The sequence below is a fragment of the Typha angustifolia genome, chromosome 10, assembly GCF_048772165.1.
Source record: "Typha angustifolia cultivar Huaian chromosome 10, ASM4877216v1, whole genome shotgun sequence".
Classification (NCBI taxonomy): domain Eukaryota; kingdom Viridiplantae; phylum Streptophyta; class Magnoliopsida; order Poales; family Typhaceae; genus Typha; species Typha angustifolia.
Genome location: NC_133248.1, coordinates 11,083,439 through 11,102,979, shown reverse-complemented (window position 1 = coordinate 11,102,979; position 19,541 = coordinate 11,083,439). Strand labels below are relative to the sequence as shown.

The 19,541-nt window shown below is 38.2% G+C and overlaps 2 protein-coding genes across 6 annotated transcripts; one reads left to right on the top strand and one right to left on the bottom strand.

Annotated features, from left to right (window-relative positions):
- Window positions 1-338: 338 nt before the first annotated feature.
- On the top strand, window positions 339-6,361 carry LOC140768180 (uncharacterized). Of its 4 annotated transcripts, none has more exons than XM_073108346.1 (6): window positions 339-1,007; window positions 2,109-2,781; window positions 3,383-4,748; window positions 4,870-4,974; window positions 5,377-5,945; window positions 6,061-6,361. In XM_073108346.1, the coding sequence occupies exons 1-6, from the start codon at window positions 560-562 to the stop codon at window positions 6,272-6,274; spliced, it is 3,375 nt and encodes a 1,124-aa protein (XP_072964447.1). In that variant the 5' UTR covers window positions 339-559; the 3' UTR covers window positions 6,275-6,361. The 4 variants fall into 4 exon arrangements, with proteins under 4 accessions (XP_072964447.1, XP_072964448.1, XP_072964449.1 ...); XM_073108347.1 differs by having other exon boundaries at window positions 4,885-4,974; window positions 6,061-6,360; XM_073108348.1 differs by having other exon boundaries at window positions 872-1,012; window positions 6,061-6,360.
- A 2,278-nt stretch (window positions 6,362-8,639) lies between these two features.
- LOC140768858 (histone-lysine N-methyltransferase ATX4-like) lies at window positions 8,640-17,831 on the bottom strand. Of its 2 annotated transcripts, none has more exons than XM_073109306.1 (23): window positions 16,575-17,831; window positions 16,398-16,453; window positions 16,106-16,313; window positions 15,421-15,534; window positions 15,205-15,273; window positions 15,044-15,109; window positions 14,876-14,970; window positions 14,696-14,788; window positions 13,776-13,911; window positions 13,412-13,490; window positions 13,198-13,297; window positions 12,922-13,046; window positions 12,447-12,592; window positions 12,179-12,283; window positions 11,672-11,736; window positions 11,227-11,425; window positions 10,919-10,999; window positions 10,766-10,822; window positions 10,595-10,684; window positions 10,390-10,476; window positions 9,790-9,864; window positions 9,592-9,692; window positions 8,640-9,052 (listed from the first exon to the last, which is right to left on the bottom strand). In XM_073109306.1, exons 1-23 carry the CDS (start codon window positions 17,481-17,483, stop codon window positions 8,962-8,964), a joined length of 3,147 nt encoding a protein of 1,048 aa, XP_072965407.1. In that variant the 5' UTR covers window positions 17,484-17,831; the 3' UTR covers window positions 8,640-8,961. The 2 variants fall into 2 exon arrangements, with proteins under 2 accessions (XP_072965407.1, XP_072965406.1); XM_073109305.1 differs by having other exon boundaries at window positions 8,641-9,052; window positions 10,919-11,002; window positions 16,575-17,830.
- Between the last annotated feature and the right edge of the window lie 1,710 nt (window positions 17,832-19,541).

The window sequence follows — 19,541 nt, the reverse complement described above, 5'->3', positions numbered from 1 at the left end:
TATATTGGAACCGGTGTGCAGACTTCCTCACTTCGCAGAAGAAGACTTGGCATTTGTGTACCCATGTGACGTACGGTATTCAACGCAAGTTTATTCCAATATATATATCATCTGTCGCGATAAATATCCAAACTGGCATCTAACATGCATCGGACCGCTAACACCGGAATCGGAGGACAAGCTAAATTATCATCGTACCCTTATCGTCGTCATTAGTTTCATTGACCAAGCCCACCGTCCGTCACAGTGATGCCATTAAACAAGTGAAGGGCATTTCAGTCTAGTGGAAATATAGTTATCGCTTACGTCCCAATAGACACGAGTGGAGTCCCATTTTTTATATTTTATTTTTTTTCTCTTCCATTCTTTTGCGATCTCGAGTCCTTCTTTCGATCCCGATCGCAAGGTGAGCGCTGATTCCTCTACAGCGGCGTCGAATTCCTGGCTAATTTTGCAAGAATTTCTTTAATTTTTGCGGTGAGTTGATCGTTTCTTGAGGAACCTGGAATTCGATACGAGACCGGAGTTCTTGGAGGTTGTACTTTGGAGTTTGGACGTGATGCCACGGCGTAGTCGCAAGAATTCCCACAGGGCAGACAAGCGCGTGACTCGAGACGAGCGGGAGCCAAAATTTTCTACTTTGGCGAGGTCTTCTGAGGTCAAGGACCGGATTGATTTGGATAATGGTGGTTTCTCTACAGAGGTTGGGAAGAATTGGAGGAATGGGTTTGAGGAGTCTTCCATATGCGAGGATCGGTGGAATTGTGGAGAAGAGGATGAGAAAACTGTACATTTTGAGACTAAAGATGGGAATCTTGGGCATGTGGGATCTAACAAGACTTTGAGGTCCAAGATTTCAGTTGTTGATTTCAAAGAAAGGTCAAGAAGTAGGGGTAAAGGTGTAGAAAAAGAGGAAGAATCCACTCAAGAAAGGTCGAATTATGTGATATCTGAACTCGGAGGATTTGAAGAGGAACGAGCGGTGAAGAAGGATTCGGAAATGGCTGGTAAGGTAATCGATGACTTTTGATATTTTATTAGGTTCTTTGGTAAGAATACTTTATAGCAGACATCGAGTCATGTCAACTTCTATAACGTTGTTTCTATAGTTTATATTTCTTTGTTATGACCTGAGACAGTTGCATTTTCATAGGTGTCAAGATGACCAACTAGTTCACCCTCAGAAGAGACCCAACAATTTAGAAAATGTTCTTGAATAGGAATCTCTGGTCAATTCTGCAAATATTTCAGTCAAGACAGGATTGACTGTCAAAATTTTAATGTCTAGAAGGTGGTCGTATTATTTCCTGATAAACTTTCTTGTGTTCATTATACAGAAGATTTATCTAGGATTACACACAATTCTTTTTCTAGACAAGTGTCACCCTTAATATATACTTATTCACTCTATAGACCATTTTTTTAAGACTAGATGCTAAAGTGAGTATAGTTAATCAACATCTTTTAATATCTTTCTAATATTTCCCTGAAAAGTTTTGGTTCTCGATCAAGATTATTCACCAATCTGCGACTAAGAAGTATGAATAGCAAATTTCATACTGCAGTAATCTCTTCTTGGTCATAAAGTAAGTTGCTCTAAAAGCTTCAGCTCTTAGGATATTTTGAGTGGGGCAACTAATGATCTCTTGATGTCTGAGCAGACAATAATGAGCATGATTTCAATGAAAGTGTATTAGCATCCTTACCTACTTATTTCTTGTCGAGTGGCTCATCATTGATAAGGATATGGTGACCTTTATTCCATACTTCTGAGATAACCATCAAATCCAGAGTCAGAAGAAAAGGAAAACAGAAAAACATAACTCTTACTGGTCGTCTATGATAGGGTGTATGTATGTCTTTCTCAGGAGATATATATTTTCTTTTGAATTTTTGCATTGGCAAATGTGGGAAATAAGTTGTGGTTGAAGATAATAATTATGTTTTGGGTCACATATGCTTGAGAATTTTCTCGACACATATAATTCAGTCGCCTAGAGACATAATAAAAAAATTTACCTCGACAGCAATAGGTTGGATTATATATGTTTTTCCTGCTGACTTTTCCAGATTAATAGTGCGTGCTTGGTTTCTCTGTGATTTCACAGAATACCAACAGGAAGATGAGTTATTCAATACCAAGTTAGAGAAGGAACATTACCTACATATGAGGAGAGAATGCTCTGAGGATAAATATAGATGGCAAGATGATAATAAGGAGACTGAAGATGGGCAGTTACGTTTTGAAGAAGTTTGTACAGAAAAGAGAACTTGTAAAGGTGGAATGTTCAGATATGGAAGTCATAATGATGGAAGGTATAGAGGTAGATACACGGATGACATTTACACAGTGCATAGGCATCGAGAAGATAGAAACAGACAGAAGCATTCTTCAAGAGATCTCACTACTGACAGGTCTTCCAGTAATAATCATCGGGATGAATACGAATACTCAGAAGATCAACATAATAAAAGCAAGCTTGTGAAGACTGATAATGGTGGTTCTTATCCAGTGGAGTGGAGCAGTATGCAGAGATATGAAAACAGAGGAAGGAAGACTTCCTACAAAGATAACAATAATTATAGTGATTTGGAATGTCAAGATGGAAAAAGACCACATGGACATGTGGAGAAATATAAATCAGATACCAACGAGTATGATTCACATGCCAACAGAGGCAGACCTGAATATCTGTGTGCAAACAAAGTTGAATCTGATTGGGGTGGTAATCGACAAACAGGCTCCCCTGGATCCAGTATTCTTATCAACACAAAGAGCAGGTATTCATTACATATCTCTTGTTTATCATGTTGTCTGTGGTAATAATACCATGCGCAAGCTGCAGATCTGGTCATTCTCCTCTATATGAATTGCAATCTTCTAAATGTTGACGACCTTACTCCTGGTTAACTTATTGGTTTTATGTTAAGCATATGTTTTAAGGATTTATCCTTCAGCCTTATGCTGTCCCAAAAGGGGGCATGCAGTTTTCTTACATTTGAAAAAAGTGAACATTGTTTAGGCTGGCCTTATGGTGCTTCAGTAGTGGTACCATTCTTTTAAAATGTTTGTTTGGTTAAAGGAGAGAAACAGAAGTGAGCTTGATATTCTCTGATAACCATGAAAAGTTCTATAAATGTGTATTTTATTATTTAAGATGTGTCTCTCTGATAACCATGAAAAGTCAATAATACTCTATTTTCTCAGTACTTGTATTCTTGTGCTAGTAACCTGATTTTTTAGCATATGGAGATATCGCGATATGTGATTATAGCTCATGCCATCAAGGTCAAGTTCAAGCTTATGCTTGTAAGTTGTAAATGACCTTTTCTACAAACAAATGTATAAGGTTATTGATTTTGGAATGCTCTTTTTTTTCAGGCATAATTTAAAACAAGAAGAATCCACACAAAGGGAATGCCCTTATGAAGAAAGATTTCAATCAGGTGGAACCTCTATAGGAGATTTTACTAGTGTTTCTGGACAATATGAGAGAGCACATAATTTTCGGTCACTGGACAAAACCAAAGCAAAGGATGATATGATTGAAGCTGCCTCTTCAAAATATACTAGGACTCCAAGATTAGATGATCTCTCACCATTTTCAGATAGAAGTGGTATGAGGCATAGTCTTGATCTTGAGGACCTGGCACAAAGGGACAATTTTTCCAAAGACGGAATATCTTTTTCCAACATAATTAGCAAACAGAAAGACTTACTATTGGATAATCCAGTAGTGGATCACTTTTCTCGGTCAGACCTGCAAAATAGTGAACATATTCTTGTTAACCAATCTACCAATGGAAACAGCCATTTCTCAAGAAGTTCATCAGGGCATCTTCCTCCGCTACCTATTAGCACTGGGGTTGATAGTCCATCAAATATTGGTTCATATGAAGATGATACTAGAATTCAGAGAAATTATAAATTCAGTAGTCATTTCAGAAGAAATAGTGATCACAGTAATGCAAGGGGAGAAGAAAATGCTTTTAGGGGTGCATTGGTTTGGCCCTCCCCAATTCCTGATTGTTTCATCCCTTTCCAGCATGTGCTGCTGCATCCTGGATTTCCTTCAGCTAGCAAACAATATCCTACTCCATCTCCATTTTGTATAAGGCCACCTTTGGACATTAACCACACAGGTGTTCCTTATCACAATCATGAAGTAGTTGACCACTTTTCTGGTTATGTACATCCATTTGGATGGCATAATCAGGTGGAAAATCCTTACTTGGAGTTGCCAGGATGGGATACAAGCAAATCTGTCTTTGCCAATGATTCACATGCCTATGAAAACTCAAAACAGGATTGCAATAGACATGTCGTGGATAACCAGATAAGAAATGATATGCGGAAGGGACATAAAGGTCACACAAATCTTGAGTTTGATCAGCATCTAGAGTTAGAATACTCTGCTGGAACTCCTGCAGACGAAACTTTATTACGGCAATCTCTTCCTCAAATCCATAGAAAGCAACGCCATGGAGAACAAAGTGAAATAAAGAGATCTAGTGAAGCACCACCAGCTAAAATTGATACTGATGCTCCACCGGGGACTTCACATGATCAGTCTTCTGAGCCTCCTACAATCACTAAGGATGAGAGCTCTTGCTTTTGCTATAATTACCTTTTTAAGCTTGACATCTCAAAGGACCTTGCTTCTCCAGATTTGTATAAAAAGTGTATGGCTATACTGGGTTCTGGCCAACCCAATGTATCTGACGTTTTAAAGCATGAATACCTCCAGGTAGTTGGAATATATTCTGTATTAGATAGTAATTACCATCATATGCCGTTTTGTGTAAACTATAATTACCATTATGTACCTTACTGTGTAAGCTTTATTGCATGGTGATGTTGATTACAAGGTTCTTCCCGCACAGAATGCTAAAGCTGAGACTAAAGTACTGAGGAAGAGTTCAAATTGCATCTTAACTTCTCTGTTTCCTCCAAAAACAGCGGCAACTTTTCAGGTATATTAGTGTTTTTTTTATTATTGTTCCATTTAGATGTTCTAGATTGTCAGTTAACATGTTTTTCCAGTTAAGGTATTTATGATGAATCAGTAATCTCTTTTTGCATGACTCAAATTGGCCCTTTTCTGTAACAATTCTGCTATCTTATTTTCACTTCGCATTTCTTTCTGAATTGACTGATTCAATAATCTCATTTCTTCTGCTGAAGAGTTCCTTCTCTTATTTTTTCTTTTATTTTGATTTTACATATAATCAGTTTGAAACGTGTTATGGTTAAGTGAAACTATTTGCTAAGTTCTTAAGTTTATGCACATTTAAGGTAACCCTGTCTTTTTCTTTTCTCATTGACCTCTTATAACATATAAGTATGTCCTAACTCCTTGGTTTTAAATTTTGCAGAAAGCCATGTCGCTTTATAGGATTCACAATGAATTCACAAAATCGAAGTATCCTGGCTTGTCTGTAAGTTCACAAGGAGGAATAAATGCTTCGAAAGCTGTTGACAAGGAAGAATTTGGGAAGCATGATAATCCATCTCTTAAAGAAAATGGAATACTCGTGAGTGCTAATTCCACCAACAAAGAGGAGGAGGGCAACAACATTAATGTTGATGTTGAAGGGGATCATCCCGGATATGACCAGGAAGGAGAGAAAGTTTGTACAAATTCTGGAGTCGATTATGACGTTGAGAGATGTCAGAACTCCAATGTTGATGGATATCTTCCTGATGTTGCTAAGGAAAATAGCTCAGGTAGTACTTTAGAAGGAGAACTTTCTCATGTTTCTAAGGAGCTTGGGAGCACCCGTGCTGATGCTGATCGCAATCTCTCTGATGTTGCAATGCAGCAAAAGCCTGGTGTAAATGTTGATACATTAGTTTTTCTCTCGAGTTCTCAGGCATGCGAGACTGTAAAGCCGGAATGTAGCGTAAATGCAAACCAGATGACTTGTTCTCCTGAAAGTACACAGTAAACATTTTAGTCTCATCACCGTTGCAAATGAGCAGTATGCATGCCCCTGTTTTTCTTTTTTTTCTTTTTTTTTTCTTTTTTTTTTACCTTTTTCTAATTCTTCTTCCTGCAGATTTCTTGCATCAGCTATCTGTGATATACTTGTCCTAGTATACAATGGCCTAAAGGAAGCTAGCATTGACAGAATTTTGGTGGATAATAGGGTCAGAGAACTCTCTTACCAGTTTGTTCCTCTTAGCTGTCTGATCTTATTAACTAAATCATGTCCAGATTTGCTTCAATTTCACATGGAGGCAATGGAGGGAGACCACTGGCTGTGGCACTAAGCACAATTAAATAAGTTGCCCTTTCTTTTCTTTTCTTTTTATCATATTTAATATTTCACCTGGCCTTTTGTTCGTGGTACCTTCTCTGACATCCAGGAGAGTTATATCCTCTCTTAAACTTAGACATGGAGTGATCGACGAAATGTTTATAGAACTGACTCAGATTCTTGTAGATGTTTGCTTCTTTTATGCGTGAGAGAGAGAGAGAGAGAGAGAGAGAGAAAGTGTCATATTAAGGAAATATATATAATGCTTTTCAAAATCAAGAATTGCCCCAGATACATGCATTAATCTCCCTATAAACCCTAAAGCAAATGAAAGAATAATCCTATGTTGAATTCTATCATAGGGTTAACTCATATAAGCTTTTCACATATCACCAAGCACAATCTCTTCTCTTTTCCTTCCCTAAACCCCCATATCTCCATCTCATCCATCTCCCCGAACCCACTCCACCTCAAAAACTCCCCCAACTCCACCCCAAAGAGCACCGTCTTGTCGAACCGCTCCCACCTCACGAGACGAAGCTTGAAGCAATTGGGCGATGACCGCCACGAGTACACCGGCACCTCCATCCCATCCATCTGCTTCGCCGCCTCCCTCCTCGTCTTCTTCACCGCCTTTTCCTCCTCTTGCTTTTCCTCCCCTTCGATCGTGAACGACATCGACCGGTCACGGGGGCCGTCGTGGAGGCCGGTAACCATCCTTTCGAGAGGGCAGAGCGCGGGGATGAGGTGGAAGTCGACGAAGCTGTCGGGGAGGAAGAGGTGGCGGTCGAGATCGGTGGAGGTTAGGGTTTTGGCGATCAGGAAGCGGAGTTTGATGCCGTCGAGGTCTTCAACTAGGGATTGGACCCAGCCCGGGAGGACGCGGGGGAGGAGGACTGGGTTTACCTCCTTGCCCTTCGAATCCATCTCTTTCTTCTCTTGATTCATATTCTACTCGTTTGTTGGGAAAGAGAGAGAAAGAGAGAGAGAGAGAGAGAGAGAGAGGACAACTGGGTGATATAAGCAGAGGAATAATAAAAGAGTCTTGTTTCGCGCTTTATTTTGTTCCTCCTAGGGAAATTTGCACAAAGAACCCTCACAGTATGGACTTTTTTAGTTTAAACCATACCCTGCAATTTTTCTTGAAAAAAAGACCCTATATTTTATTAAAAGGATATTTTTATTTAATATTTTAGAGGTAAATACAAAAGGTCCATCAAATCTGATACGAGACGAGCATAGTGGTAAATCCAACACACCGAGAGATATATTCCAATTCCAATTCCTATTCCAATTCCAATTCCTATTCCAATTCCAATTCCAATTCCAATTCCCAGAGTCTTTTATTTTTGTTCTTCAAATTGCTCTTTTTGATTCAACAATAGATCTCTCCTGGAACCAAAAATAGAAGCACAAGAAAACGAACGACATCCCCTTGGAAGTGTCATCTTCCTCAACTCACGGCACAACTTGGGCTTCTGCACGGCCAGAGCTGTAACCCGAGCATCCTTCGGCCTTCCTCGCGCACCGCCACGACTGTGGTCCCGGCGCCGCCCGGGGGCCCCATGAAACCGATCCATTCTTGGTCGAGAAGCCCCACCGGTTGAAGAGAACCCAAAGCTTCCAGTCCTTACCCTCGGCGACTCTCGCGGATCCGCCGGTCTCGGAGCCGAAGGCGTCTTCCATCGGAAGATCTTGCCGCAGCCGGTGGTCGTCGGCGTTGGGCTTGACGTACTTCTCCTTGATGGAAGAAGAGGAAGACTCTTCGATGCGTTTACGCTTCGCTGCCATGAATCCTTTTCTCGGAAGCAGATCGAGCACGGCTGCACGGCGCAAAGAATTGAGGGAGGAGTTAGTGGTGGGCGGAAATTGGGATGTGTCGATGAGGTTAGTCTTATAGACGCCCGTGTGTTGCGTTTATATCTGACGACTAGGTTCGATTTTAGATAATACAAGACTCGGACTCAGACTCGGACTCGGACTCGGACTCGGACTCGGACTCGGACTCGGAACGAATCCATTCCGAGACGCCTTAGTCTTATAGGAAATTTTCAAATGTTACCCAACAATTTTATCATTTTCTGATTAAGTTCCGTCTTTAAAGATTTTATGAAGTTACCCCTCTTTTCTCTATATTTCCAACCCAACGCCTATTGTTACTTCCACTATCTGGCATTAACACTGCTAATATACTTCTGTTAAAAATGATTAGGTTAAATTAAATCAGAGTGTTAGATGAAAAATATAAGAAAAATTGAGGGGTTGGATCACAAATTACTCAAAGACAAGATAGTAATATAAAAATAATGGAAACGTAGGGTGTTACTAGGACAAGATTATCAGCCAGGGATTTTAAGCACCGAAATTTAAAAAATTACATTTGAGTAGTATTAACCAAATTCCCCAGCTGCAGGAAATTCCTGCAAACCGTTGAGAGAGAAAAAAAAATGAACAGGGATGCACCATTGAGACCACTAAAGTTAATGAACCATTACACAACTTACAACCATGGCAACTTTGTGGATGCAGTACGTAATCTCAAACTTAATTTTAGCTTGAGTTATCGATTAAATGTGATAAAATACAAGCTCATCAATGGGGGCAAAGAGAAAAGGTGAACAAAAGAACTCAGTGAAAGAGGAAAGAATACCCATTCAAGGGAAAAGAAAAATGAGAGGTAAATTGGTAAAATATGTACATTTAGTTCATATATCCACGGCAGTTTGGAGCTCCACAGAGGCAGGGAACTTTGCAGTCCTCGGCTTCATCAGGATCGAACAAGTAATTGTACCTGCACCAAGTAGGAGATTAAGGATTGGCGTAAGATTGAGACAGGTTATGCACACAATCGCTCAATCAGATTGGCCTAACAATCTTTAGGATGAACTGGCAGATTCTCAGAACAGCAGTTAACAAAACAAATCTTTTAACTCAAAACACAATTTGGTGTTAAATGCAATGTTTTAATAACATGGCAGTTGGAATATTTCCTGATAAATAAATTTGGACCATGTCTCATCCATAACTATCACAATTGTAAAGGCAAATTTACATAAAAATATAATTCAACAAATAGCAAAAAGAAAAGCCAAGAGGACTTTAATATAATATTAGTATCTTATTTATCTGAAATGCCAATTTGTCTAGAAATGCATGCTAGATGTAGGAAAGTTCAGATTAAAGTTTAATTGGATATGATATAATTTCAGGATAGCTAGCTTCTAGAATAAATTAACCTCATCAAAAAAAAAAAATCCTTTTGAGGGAACAGTGAGGGTTTTAACTGTATGTATGAAATAAGAGAAATGAGTGATAGTTAAGTGGCAATACGTTAATTCTTCGCCTACAGAGACATCTCTTTTAGCAATAAGTACAATCCGGCTCTTATCATCACCAACGGTCATAATTCTTGCATAACAGTTCGGCATACACTGCATCAAGAACACTTGACTTCAGAATGTGAATGACAGAATTCTGTCATATTGTGATGTTTGATCCAGGAAATGAAGTAAAATAGTGATGGCTTACCGAGTGGTTAATTAGGCGTGCTATATTTCCTCTATCTGTAGCATCAATCACTACATCTTCACTAATTTTGAAGAGCTGCAATGTAGACATGCAAATTAATATTTCTACAAGAATTCACAGTAGTAAATCAAATTGATTTCTAGTAATTCACAAAAAGCATTCAAAAGAAAGTTATCTCTGCACCATGTATTATTGCCTATCCAGTACCCAACAATGGCTTGATTATATAGGTACTTGCAGATTTTTGAGGTTATTGATCAGCTTAATATTTTTATAAAAAAAAGAGCCATGAAAAAAAAGCTCAAGTTTTTAAGAAATAGATTCACAAAATAATTAGCAAGGTGCAAATAACCTGGAACACAAGAGAAAGAAACCTAAAGCACATGAAATTTTTACTTGGCATGTATTTTTAAGGCTACAGCAAAAGAAAATATATATTGTTCAACCTTTTGCTTGAAAAGAGAAGTATGCGTACCAAGAAGAAAGCAAACTGAAGATTTTATGCATTTTGTATCTCGCATTATGGAGAAAGAGGAAAAAAGAGCACGTCATGCAAAGGGAGAAGAAAAATTGAAAGACCAGATGGAGAATGCTACTCACATAACAATCCTTTTTCTCCAACCTATAGCGGGCTTCCCTTAGATCAGCAACACTGCGCCGGACTTGCTCCCCACGATATTCAATTACCTGATGATATACCTTTGTTAGAAGCTGACAAATTGTAATATCTGGAGCCAAGAGAAGTAAGATTGACAGGTAAAACAGGCAAAATTGGAGGATTGATGTAATTAAAACTGAATAGTACCATTTCTCCTTCCTGAATGTTTCTACGAGCAAAGAGGCCCCATCCATGTATTCCAGACTTACCAAAACAGACTCTACACCTTTCAGTTTTCTGGAAGCATGATTACAACATAGCATTAATGAATGTTCAACACCAGTTATAATGAAAGAGACTGATGAGATAGTAATTTACCTGTAAGTAGTAAAGACGTTCCCTGAATGTAGAAAATGATCTAGGGTCCCTCTCATCCTGTTAAACAATGAGTTAGAAATATTATTAAAAAAAATTAAGACCAAAGTATTCTGAATAGAAAGACTAATATGCCCAATCAAGTGAAAGACATACTGAAGTTGTATTCAAGCTTCCAATTGTATCAAAAGAATGATGGCGACACCCCATTAAGCGGTGGAGAATAGCCTCTTCCTTCTTCTGAAATAGTAGATAATAAATGCAAGAATAACTAGAAAGAGCTCCATGGTGTTATACAAAGAGAGCCAACATGTTGATCCACAAAGAAGGAACATGCAAAATCACTGTCCAAACAAATGAGATGCAGCAAAAACGGCAAATTGGAAAATAGTAGATGTATTTATTTCCTACACATGGTACATGCCTTCACTAACACCTGAAAAAGAGAAAAATTATAAATGTACCTTCGTTTCCATCTTATTGTAAATCAGGCATCTCATAGCTGAGGATTCAGGGTGAATAACAGGTAATATTGCCTCATGGGGAACGTCTTTCCTGATAAGCCTCGAAACATTCTGCTTCTCATTATTCTGGAGCAAATTTTTTGTAGAGAAAACTCCACTAGGGGTATGCAAAATTAGAACGTTATCTGGGTTTGGAGATCTGCACATAAATAAGAAAATGAAATCAATTCTATCTTGTCGAAGTGTAAGGGATACAGGCTTTCTGGTTTAAGCTACAGGTTTTGTATGACATCATGGCCATATGTTGGAAGATGGAACTTAAAAATGAAATGACTATAAGCCTGGAAAGGTGCTTAGCATTTCATGACGCCTAACAAAAGGACAAGAAAGACCAAATGGCAGACAGAGAAAGGGAAATGTAGCAGATCTTTTATAAGATGTATACCTATGATGTGCACAATATGAAACCATTTTTATAATCTGACTGCCATTACTTTCCAAGCACTGTAACTGCAATAACGGAAGATGTGTCAAAATGTAATCATCTCTTTTCACTAATTTAGATTAAAAGAGGGCACAGAACACAGATAAAATAAAGCAGAACACCAACACAGCACTTGATGGTCTAAACCACAATTGCTATGAAAAGAAGTTTAACCATGATTGTACGACAGAAGTAAAATGTGCATAGGTACAATTGATGTTTACACAAAACATGTTGAACAAAATGCAATAGATTATAGATACTATCTTATGCAATTTCCTGGGGGATAATTCACAAAGACAAATACAAGTAGAAATTGGTTAGCAGATCACCAATCTATAGCTCATAAAGCACATCCAATAACTATGTCATCCTTAAAGCTCATTACATTCAATGATAAAAAGTACCATTTACTCACATAAGCATGATTCCAAGAAAAAAAAAGGTATTATCCTGATCAATATGTACCTCCATGCAGTATCCTGCTCTTGATGCACAGGTTGCATGATAATAAGTGGAACACTTGCAGCATTGTGCACAGGCACCATGCACCTGCTTGCATATCACACAAATCTGTAGCCAAAGCAGCAAAATGGAGAAAATAATTACATTAGTTTCAATAATGTCAATTGTTCTAGAATTAAACCAGCGCAGCTGTTGAACAAGATTTGCAGTAAGATCGCACAATCTATTCTGGGAAAAGATAATATTATAAGAAAAATCTGAAAATGTTAACCTTTTTAAAAGACTCTAAAGGAATATTCAATATATTTCCTGCAGGTTCCATTCTCTCGTCCCTAGGAAAAGTTACTTCAGGTTGAAACCAAGCGCATGTTATATGAACCCACAGTGTGTCAACATCTGTTGGCTTCAGAGCACCCCCTATTGAAAACCCAGCAGAGTCAGTAAGTCCCATACGAAGCCACTAATTAATAGGCTAACTTGTAGCAGATACAGTTTTCTTCCTAAACATCAGCTCATGGAAGAAAACATGACAGATTCATCAGGTAAAAGATAATAGCTGACAGAAGAAATTTCAAAGTAAATTTTCTTTGATAGATTTTGCAAAGTGATTTTCAAAAATTAACAAAATAATTAAAACAGTTCACTTTTTTATTGAATAAAATATAAATTATTCCTCTACCACCCAATCAGCAGAACATTCTTCGAATAGGATAATTATTAAATAGCTCTCATAGTAAGAAAAGAACCTTTTACAGGGCATAGGCAACACTCCCGTTTATGTTGAGGGGCTTCACATGCTCTGCAAACCCATGAGGTAAAATCCTGTATGTTTTGCGCTCCATAGCATTCTTGGTGGACAGCTACTTGGCATCTGGAAAAGGTATAGAAAAATTAAACTAGGTGCAAGAGTTATCTCATTGAAAATATTTCGTTGACCTTCTGGCACCAAGTTGCAATTGTGCCTAATGAAAAAACTTGGTGACAGAAAGGCAAAGGACCCAAATGAAGAAAGCACAAAGTACCTGTTGCAGATGATGATTTTATTATATTCCCAATCTTCAACCCAGCGACAAACAGCACAACGTTCAGTTGTCCATTTAGCATATAGTGGATCATAAGTTTCTGCTAGATGAAACCACAAACACACCCAGCTCACTTAATAAGCTTGCTGTGGAGGCATAAAGTTTGCAATGACAGAGGCATAAGTAGCCAACTCAAATGATAAAAGCATTCTACCTTGCAGAATTTCTAATAGCTTTTCTTTCCTTGTTTTGACAGATGCATATTTAATATTTCCATCGAAAGAATTTTCCAGCTGCAGGTCCATAGAAGAAGATATTCATATATATATATATATTAGATCCTCATCCAAAAGAATATTCTTAGTTTCATACAGTAATCATTTAACTCTACAAAACTGATGGCAACAGATCTCAGAAACACAATTGTGCAGAGAGTCTGAACAATATTTAATCAGTCTCAAGAATAGTATATAGGTAAGAAGCCAGGGATGACCTAGCAAGCTGCAGGAGATAAAACAAGCATATGACTACGGGAACTTTATCATAACCGAAAAATAAACCAAGATTCTGTGAAGTACCAGTTTCCATAATGGTTGCATGGTGCTTTTGACTTTAACACTAATCTTCCATTTTTTCTTTCTGGAACCAGTATGCCTCTCCCACTCACTAAGTGTTTGCTTCCGCTTCTTGCAAGAGCTGCAGCTACATAAAACACTGCGAGAGAAAGCACCAAATTCAGATAAGGAAGTAAAATTTGAAGTTGTAAGAGAAGTACACAAGTTACTTAGGATTCATGAGAATTTGAGCATGTAAATTCTGATATATCAACAGTTAGAAATGCAGTCATCGGTCACTAAAATTAGTCAAGTTTTGTGACTTTTGTCTCAATAGAAAGATTCAACAGCAAGGCCTTAGAGCCACATCCTTTAGAATGGCCAAGCGATTGCCCAACAGATTGTTGGAAGTTAGAACTAGAAATAAACACAATGTGACAAGGAAGTGATAGAACCGAAAATGGACTAATATCAATATGATCACTGCAAATATTTGACCTTCTAACACCACTTCCCTAAGGATCCAGTCAATTAGACTAAGAAACATAGAATGGTCCAGGAAAGCTTGCTCAATTCGATATTTCTACAAGTGGTAGACTTTAAAAACTAGATGTTATAACTCTTTAACTTTTGTAGTTAGAAATCTAACTGCATATGTTAATTCAAGGCATTATTACTTAAATTATGAGGTCAGATTATATACATGTTTACATAAGTTTCAAGTGTTATGGAAAAGATAGTAATTACACAAAATAATACACAATCTAGCAATACAAACACCGATCGGGTCAATATGATTATGACACCCTAAATTGCAAATCAAAGGACATGGAGCAACCTGCTGAAAAATGTTTCACTAGATACTATAAGGTTGAAACAGTCAACTTAGAATTGAACAGTGCAAGATCAGCACTAAAGAAAAAATCCCAACTTTTAATGCTTACATGTGCTCCTTGGATAAATATAATGCTTCCATGCCATTACACCAAACAGGTATTTCACTGGCCAATCCCTCCTGCAAATTGCTGCTACTGCATCTGTGAAAAAACATTTAGCTTCTTAGCATTATCTAGACATACTATTTCCAAGATATTCCAGAATAAGGTAAATGAGAGGTAACTAACTGCGTGCTGCCAGGCAAATTTTTCTTTGCGGCTTTCGGCACTTTCTTGGATTTTGCTTTGCAATCAGGGCAGAAATAATCAATCTCTTCCAAATCCTTCAACATAAAATCTCCAATCAGTAATAGGCAAACCAATAAGGAAAAAGAAAACAAAAAAACAAAGTGAGACCTCTATGTTGCTGCACGTTTTGTCACATTCTACATGAACCCAAACTTGGCATCCATCACAACAAACCTGATTTAAAATCAATATATGTTAGTATTATTACTAGTATCATTCAAGAGGAGCATCCGGTCTTAAGAAATTGCATGTTATACAGATCTTCTTACCCAATTTCCACCATCAGTATGATGCCAGATTTTCTTACATATACCACAATATTGCTTCGATTTTAATAGCTGCAAAGATGGCAAGCTACAAAGTTGTGAAAACCTACTAATTTGCACAAAGATTATGTCTAACAAACTCCAGAAGCCCTACTAGAATATTGAAAAGAACCAATCTGAAGCAACCACCAACATAGATCATGAAAGTAAGGTACAAACCTTATCACAATGTTTGCACAGTAGTTGTTCAGACTCATGCTTCCTTTTCTTTGCATACTTGGGTGGAAGACTCATCCCACAACTTTCACAATGGAGTTCTGATTTGCTTACAGCCTACAAAGAATTGAAACTGGTAAACCCATTGAGCTGGCAAAAACAAGCCTCCTAAATCATAACACCATTTAGATTTATGACTCCATGATACAATTAAAGCCACAGATCTCAGCAGAAATTAGTTGCCTTTAGAACTTGAGATTATGCATATATGGGGTAATAGGTGCAACAATAGAGAGGTCTATTGAGATACTTATATGTATTGCCCAGAGCATTATCCTAATAGGAAAAATGATTCAACTGCCCATTGTCAGGTGCTCAGTCAGGCATTTAGGCAATAGGAGAAATGATTCAACTATATCCTAATGGAAAATCAGTTTAAACAAACTCAAAATGGTCAATTTGTGAGAGATACCAAGATGGCCAGGAAGTGAACTTTTATGAAGATATGCCGTAAGCTTTCGATATGATGTTTTTTAATGTAACTACGCTTTGCTCAGTTATAGTGATGAGCCAAAGCCATCATAAGTATTCTTATGTCTTAGAAAGCCAAGACTTTATTCCTACAGTGTTTTACCAACAAATTATTGATGAGATGTTGCATTGATAACCAGAGTAACTAGCTTCTTGCCTGTGTATCTGATTGGCATTCCTGCTCGTGGTTTGAATCAGTGGCCTCCTGCAAGCCCCTATGAGCAGATTGATTGTATGCAGGCTGTGCAGCTGTGTCCGTTCCATCCAGTTGAATATCTAAAACGTCATGTACAGCTAAGAAAGCCTCTTCTATGGCCATCCTGAATTTGCTAGGCTTGGTCTTATACAACTGCTGGCCCTGAAACCTGAATAAAATAAAATAAACTGAGTAAATAATCTTAGAACCCATAGTAAAATTAGCTCTTCTATATAAGATTCGTAGTACATACCTGTCCAGATAATCTATGAAAGGAAAAAGCATCCCTTGCTTCACCCATGCATAATCCTGCTCAGAGACAAATTGACTCCAGGGTCAGATAAAGCCAAGCGAACAAATATAATTGAATGGCTAAAAGAGCATATTAGGAGAAACAGAAAAGGAAGATCCAAACACAATGTGTGATTACCCTTTCATTTCCATTCCCAGAATAGCCAAAGAACATCACACAAGTAGCACCAGGAATGCAGGAATTCAGAACTACTTCGGGAGCTTGTTGCAATGGATCAATCACCACCGCAGGCCAAGCTGGGTACTTCTTCCCCGACTTCGCCCAAACTACGTCGCCCAAAACAAAATCCTCCGGCCAAAAGAAATCCTCTTTTCTTTCTACACTCTCCTTTCGTGGCCTGCATTCCACCGCCGCAGTATTTAAATCACCACACACCTCTTCTAAAATTGTCGCGGCACTTGGATTGCTCTCCTCCACCCCACTCTCATTCAACGACGTGAGGGTACTACAGGAGAACGAACACTTCTTCCCACTTGTTACATCCCTGCACGCCACGTAACACTCCTCTTCCGCGAACAATTGTGGGTGCGAAATAGATTGTGCGCTAAAGGTAGCCTCTTTGTGGCTATAGATCCGATCTTTAGCTCCCACGAGATCTCCTTTATCGCGGAAACCTATCTCCGAACCTTTCGACTTGGGCTTCTCCTTCTTCCCGGCATCAATGAGGACTGAGTCCTTGAACCTTGAAGGCAGAACCTGCGCCCGCCCCCTCGACGTCCTCACCACAGGCTTCTCCTTCTCTCTCGACATCGATTCCACCTCTCTGTGGCAGATCGAGACCTCGGTGAAACACGACTCCACCTCCAAACCCTGCCGGAGTTCTCCTGAGATCCGGGGAATCCCAGCGCCGGAGACATCCTCGAGCACCTCGATCGGAAAGACTCCACCTTCCTCCTTCCGCCGCTTCCGCCGGCCCACCTCACCGCCGGAGACTTCCTCATCGCCATCGCCGGGAAAGGAGGGGTTCTCGGCTTTGCAGCGCTTCAGGGACGGCATCTGGGACCTCAGATTCCGCTTAATTATCATCCTTAGGGCCTTCTCAGCGGAGAAAACCCTAATTCCGATAGAGTAATCAAGGGTTCGGGGAGTGGAGAAACCCCTAATTGGCGAAGCAAAAGAGAGGTTCCGTGCGGTTGAAGGAGAATTTAAGACAGCGGGGGGGAGTTCGGGATCTCTGGTTGGTCACTCGATGCGAGAAATACTTGGATGGATTCACGATTTCTTCTCTTTCGGTTCTTCCCTCCTTCCTTTTGGCTCCAAATCCAAGTTGGAATCGAAATTTTCGAACGCGAGGAGAGAGATAAAAAGACGAGGTCGGGATGGCGTTACGATTTCAGCTTCGGTTTTCTTTTTCCTTTTCTTTTTTTTTTCTTTTTGCTCTTATTTCGTTAGAAAAATACGATGTCCAACATGCTTGTGTCCTATATACGATTATATAATTAATTCCTATATGTGCGTACGTAAGGATCCACCATGGCGGGAAGCGGAAACTGAGATGGAGGGAAGAGTGATTGGTTTAGAGCGAGTCGTATTTCGACTCGGAAAAAACTTCACATCCACAGTATATCATCTATTTAAAAGAACTGCATATACACATTTATAATCCAATATCAAAAATTATATTTTAGGTTGCGATTTATAAAATCTTATTCTTTTTATATACTAAGGTATAAATTAAATTAAAGAGATGTTAAAATATATTTTGTTAATTTTTAATTTGCAATATCTAGAGATGTGCATCTTAAAAATGTAAATAAACTGTTTGGTTTGATATATCTAGACGTGCGAATCTAAAACTTTGTTTGTTTTGGTATATATAACATCTATGTAGCATTTTAAAATATAATTCTAAGTTTTTATGTAGTTTTTTAACGTATATTTTTTCTCTCCTCTTTTATATAAAAAAAAATGCATCTGAAAAATAGTTTTTTTTTTAAATATACACTTAAATCTCACTCATTTCTATCTCGCTCTTTTAACTCATGTATTATTCTTCAATATTACAAATTTAGGACGACTTATTTCTTATTACATTTTAAACAAATATTTGGTCACGGAACTCTCTTATTCAACTAAGTACTTCAACATTTGATATTAAATATCTTAACGTTCCTTTTAATTACTTCAATATATTTTCTTAATTTTAATTAAAAAATATTATATATCATATTAGTAGGGACAAGAATATGGTATGCACATTTTTATTCTTTGAAGGGAAGAATGAAGTGCATATGCTGTAAATTATGATTTTTTTTTTCGATTTCGTAGGGTGATAAATTTACTAATTTTAAGATGTTATAATTTTGATTTATAAATTATAAAAAAAATATTTCATAAAGCCTCACTAACGGTATAATATTGATATATAAATATTGAGCCTAACTGATGCACAAGATATAATTAAGTTGGTACCTAAATTATAAAGAACCATTGGTCAGCTAATTACAACTTATTCATGATCAATACATATTATAAAGTAATGTATCTTTATGGCTCATATAAAAATAAAAAATTTGAACTCAATGGAAACAATGTAAGGGCCAACAAAGGATCACCTTAGATGAACCCTTACCATATTAGAGGGAAGGTGAGATGGCAAGGTTGTAAAGGTAGTGAGGTTGAACATCCAAAGAAATGCCACAAGATAAATATGGTGGAATTGATAATCGAGACATAGTAATTATAGCGAACGCGGCATGCTAGTGAGAATAGAATAGGCAATAAAAAAAGTGACAGTCAACAAAAAAAAAACATGTTAGGATCAATCCACAATAATAAAGCAAGTCTTTAGCGACCTAGGACCGACTCAACCCAAACCACGAGAGACAAAAGGCGGCAAAATCGAGACTCCACCTCCGACTATGTTGTTGGTCAGCCACTAGTAATAAGGACGAAAGGCGAGGAGAGATAAAGACGGTGACAATGAGAGGTTGGGGTGGAGTGAGCATTTTTAGAGGGGGTAATAACAAAGGGAGAGACTTCTACAAGGACGGAAAAAATAAAAAGGAAAAGGAAGGAGAGCGAAAAAAAGAAAGAAAGAGTGAAAAGACTCTCAAAGAGCTAGATGAGCTAAACGGGAGAGGG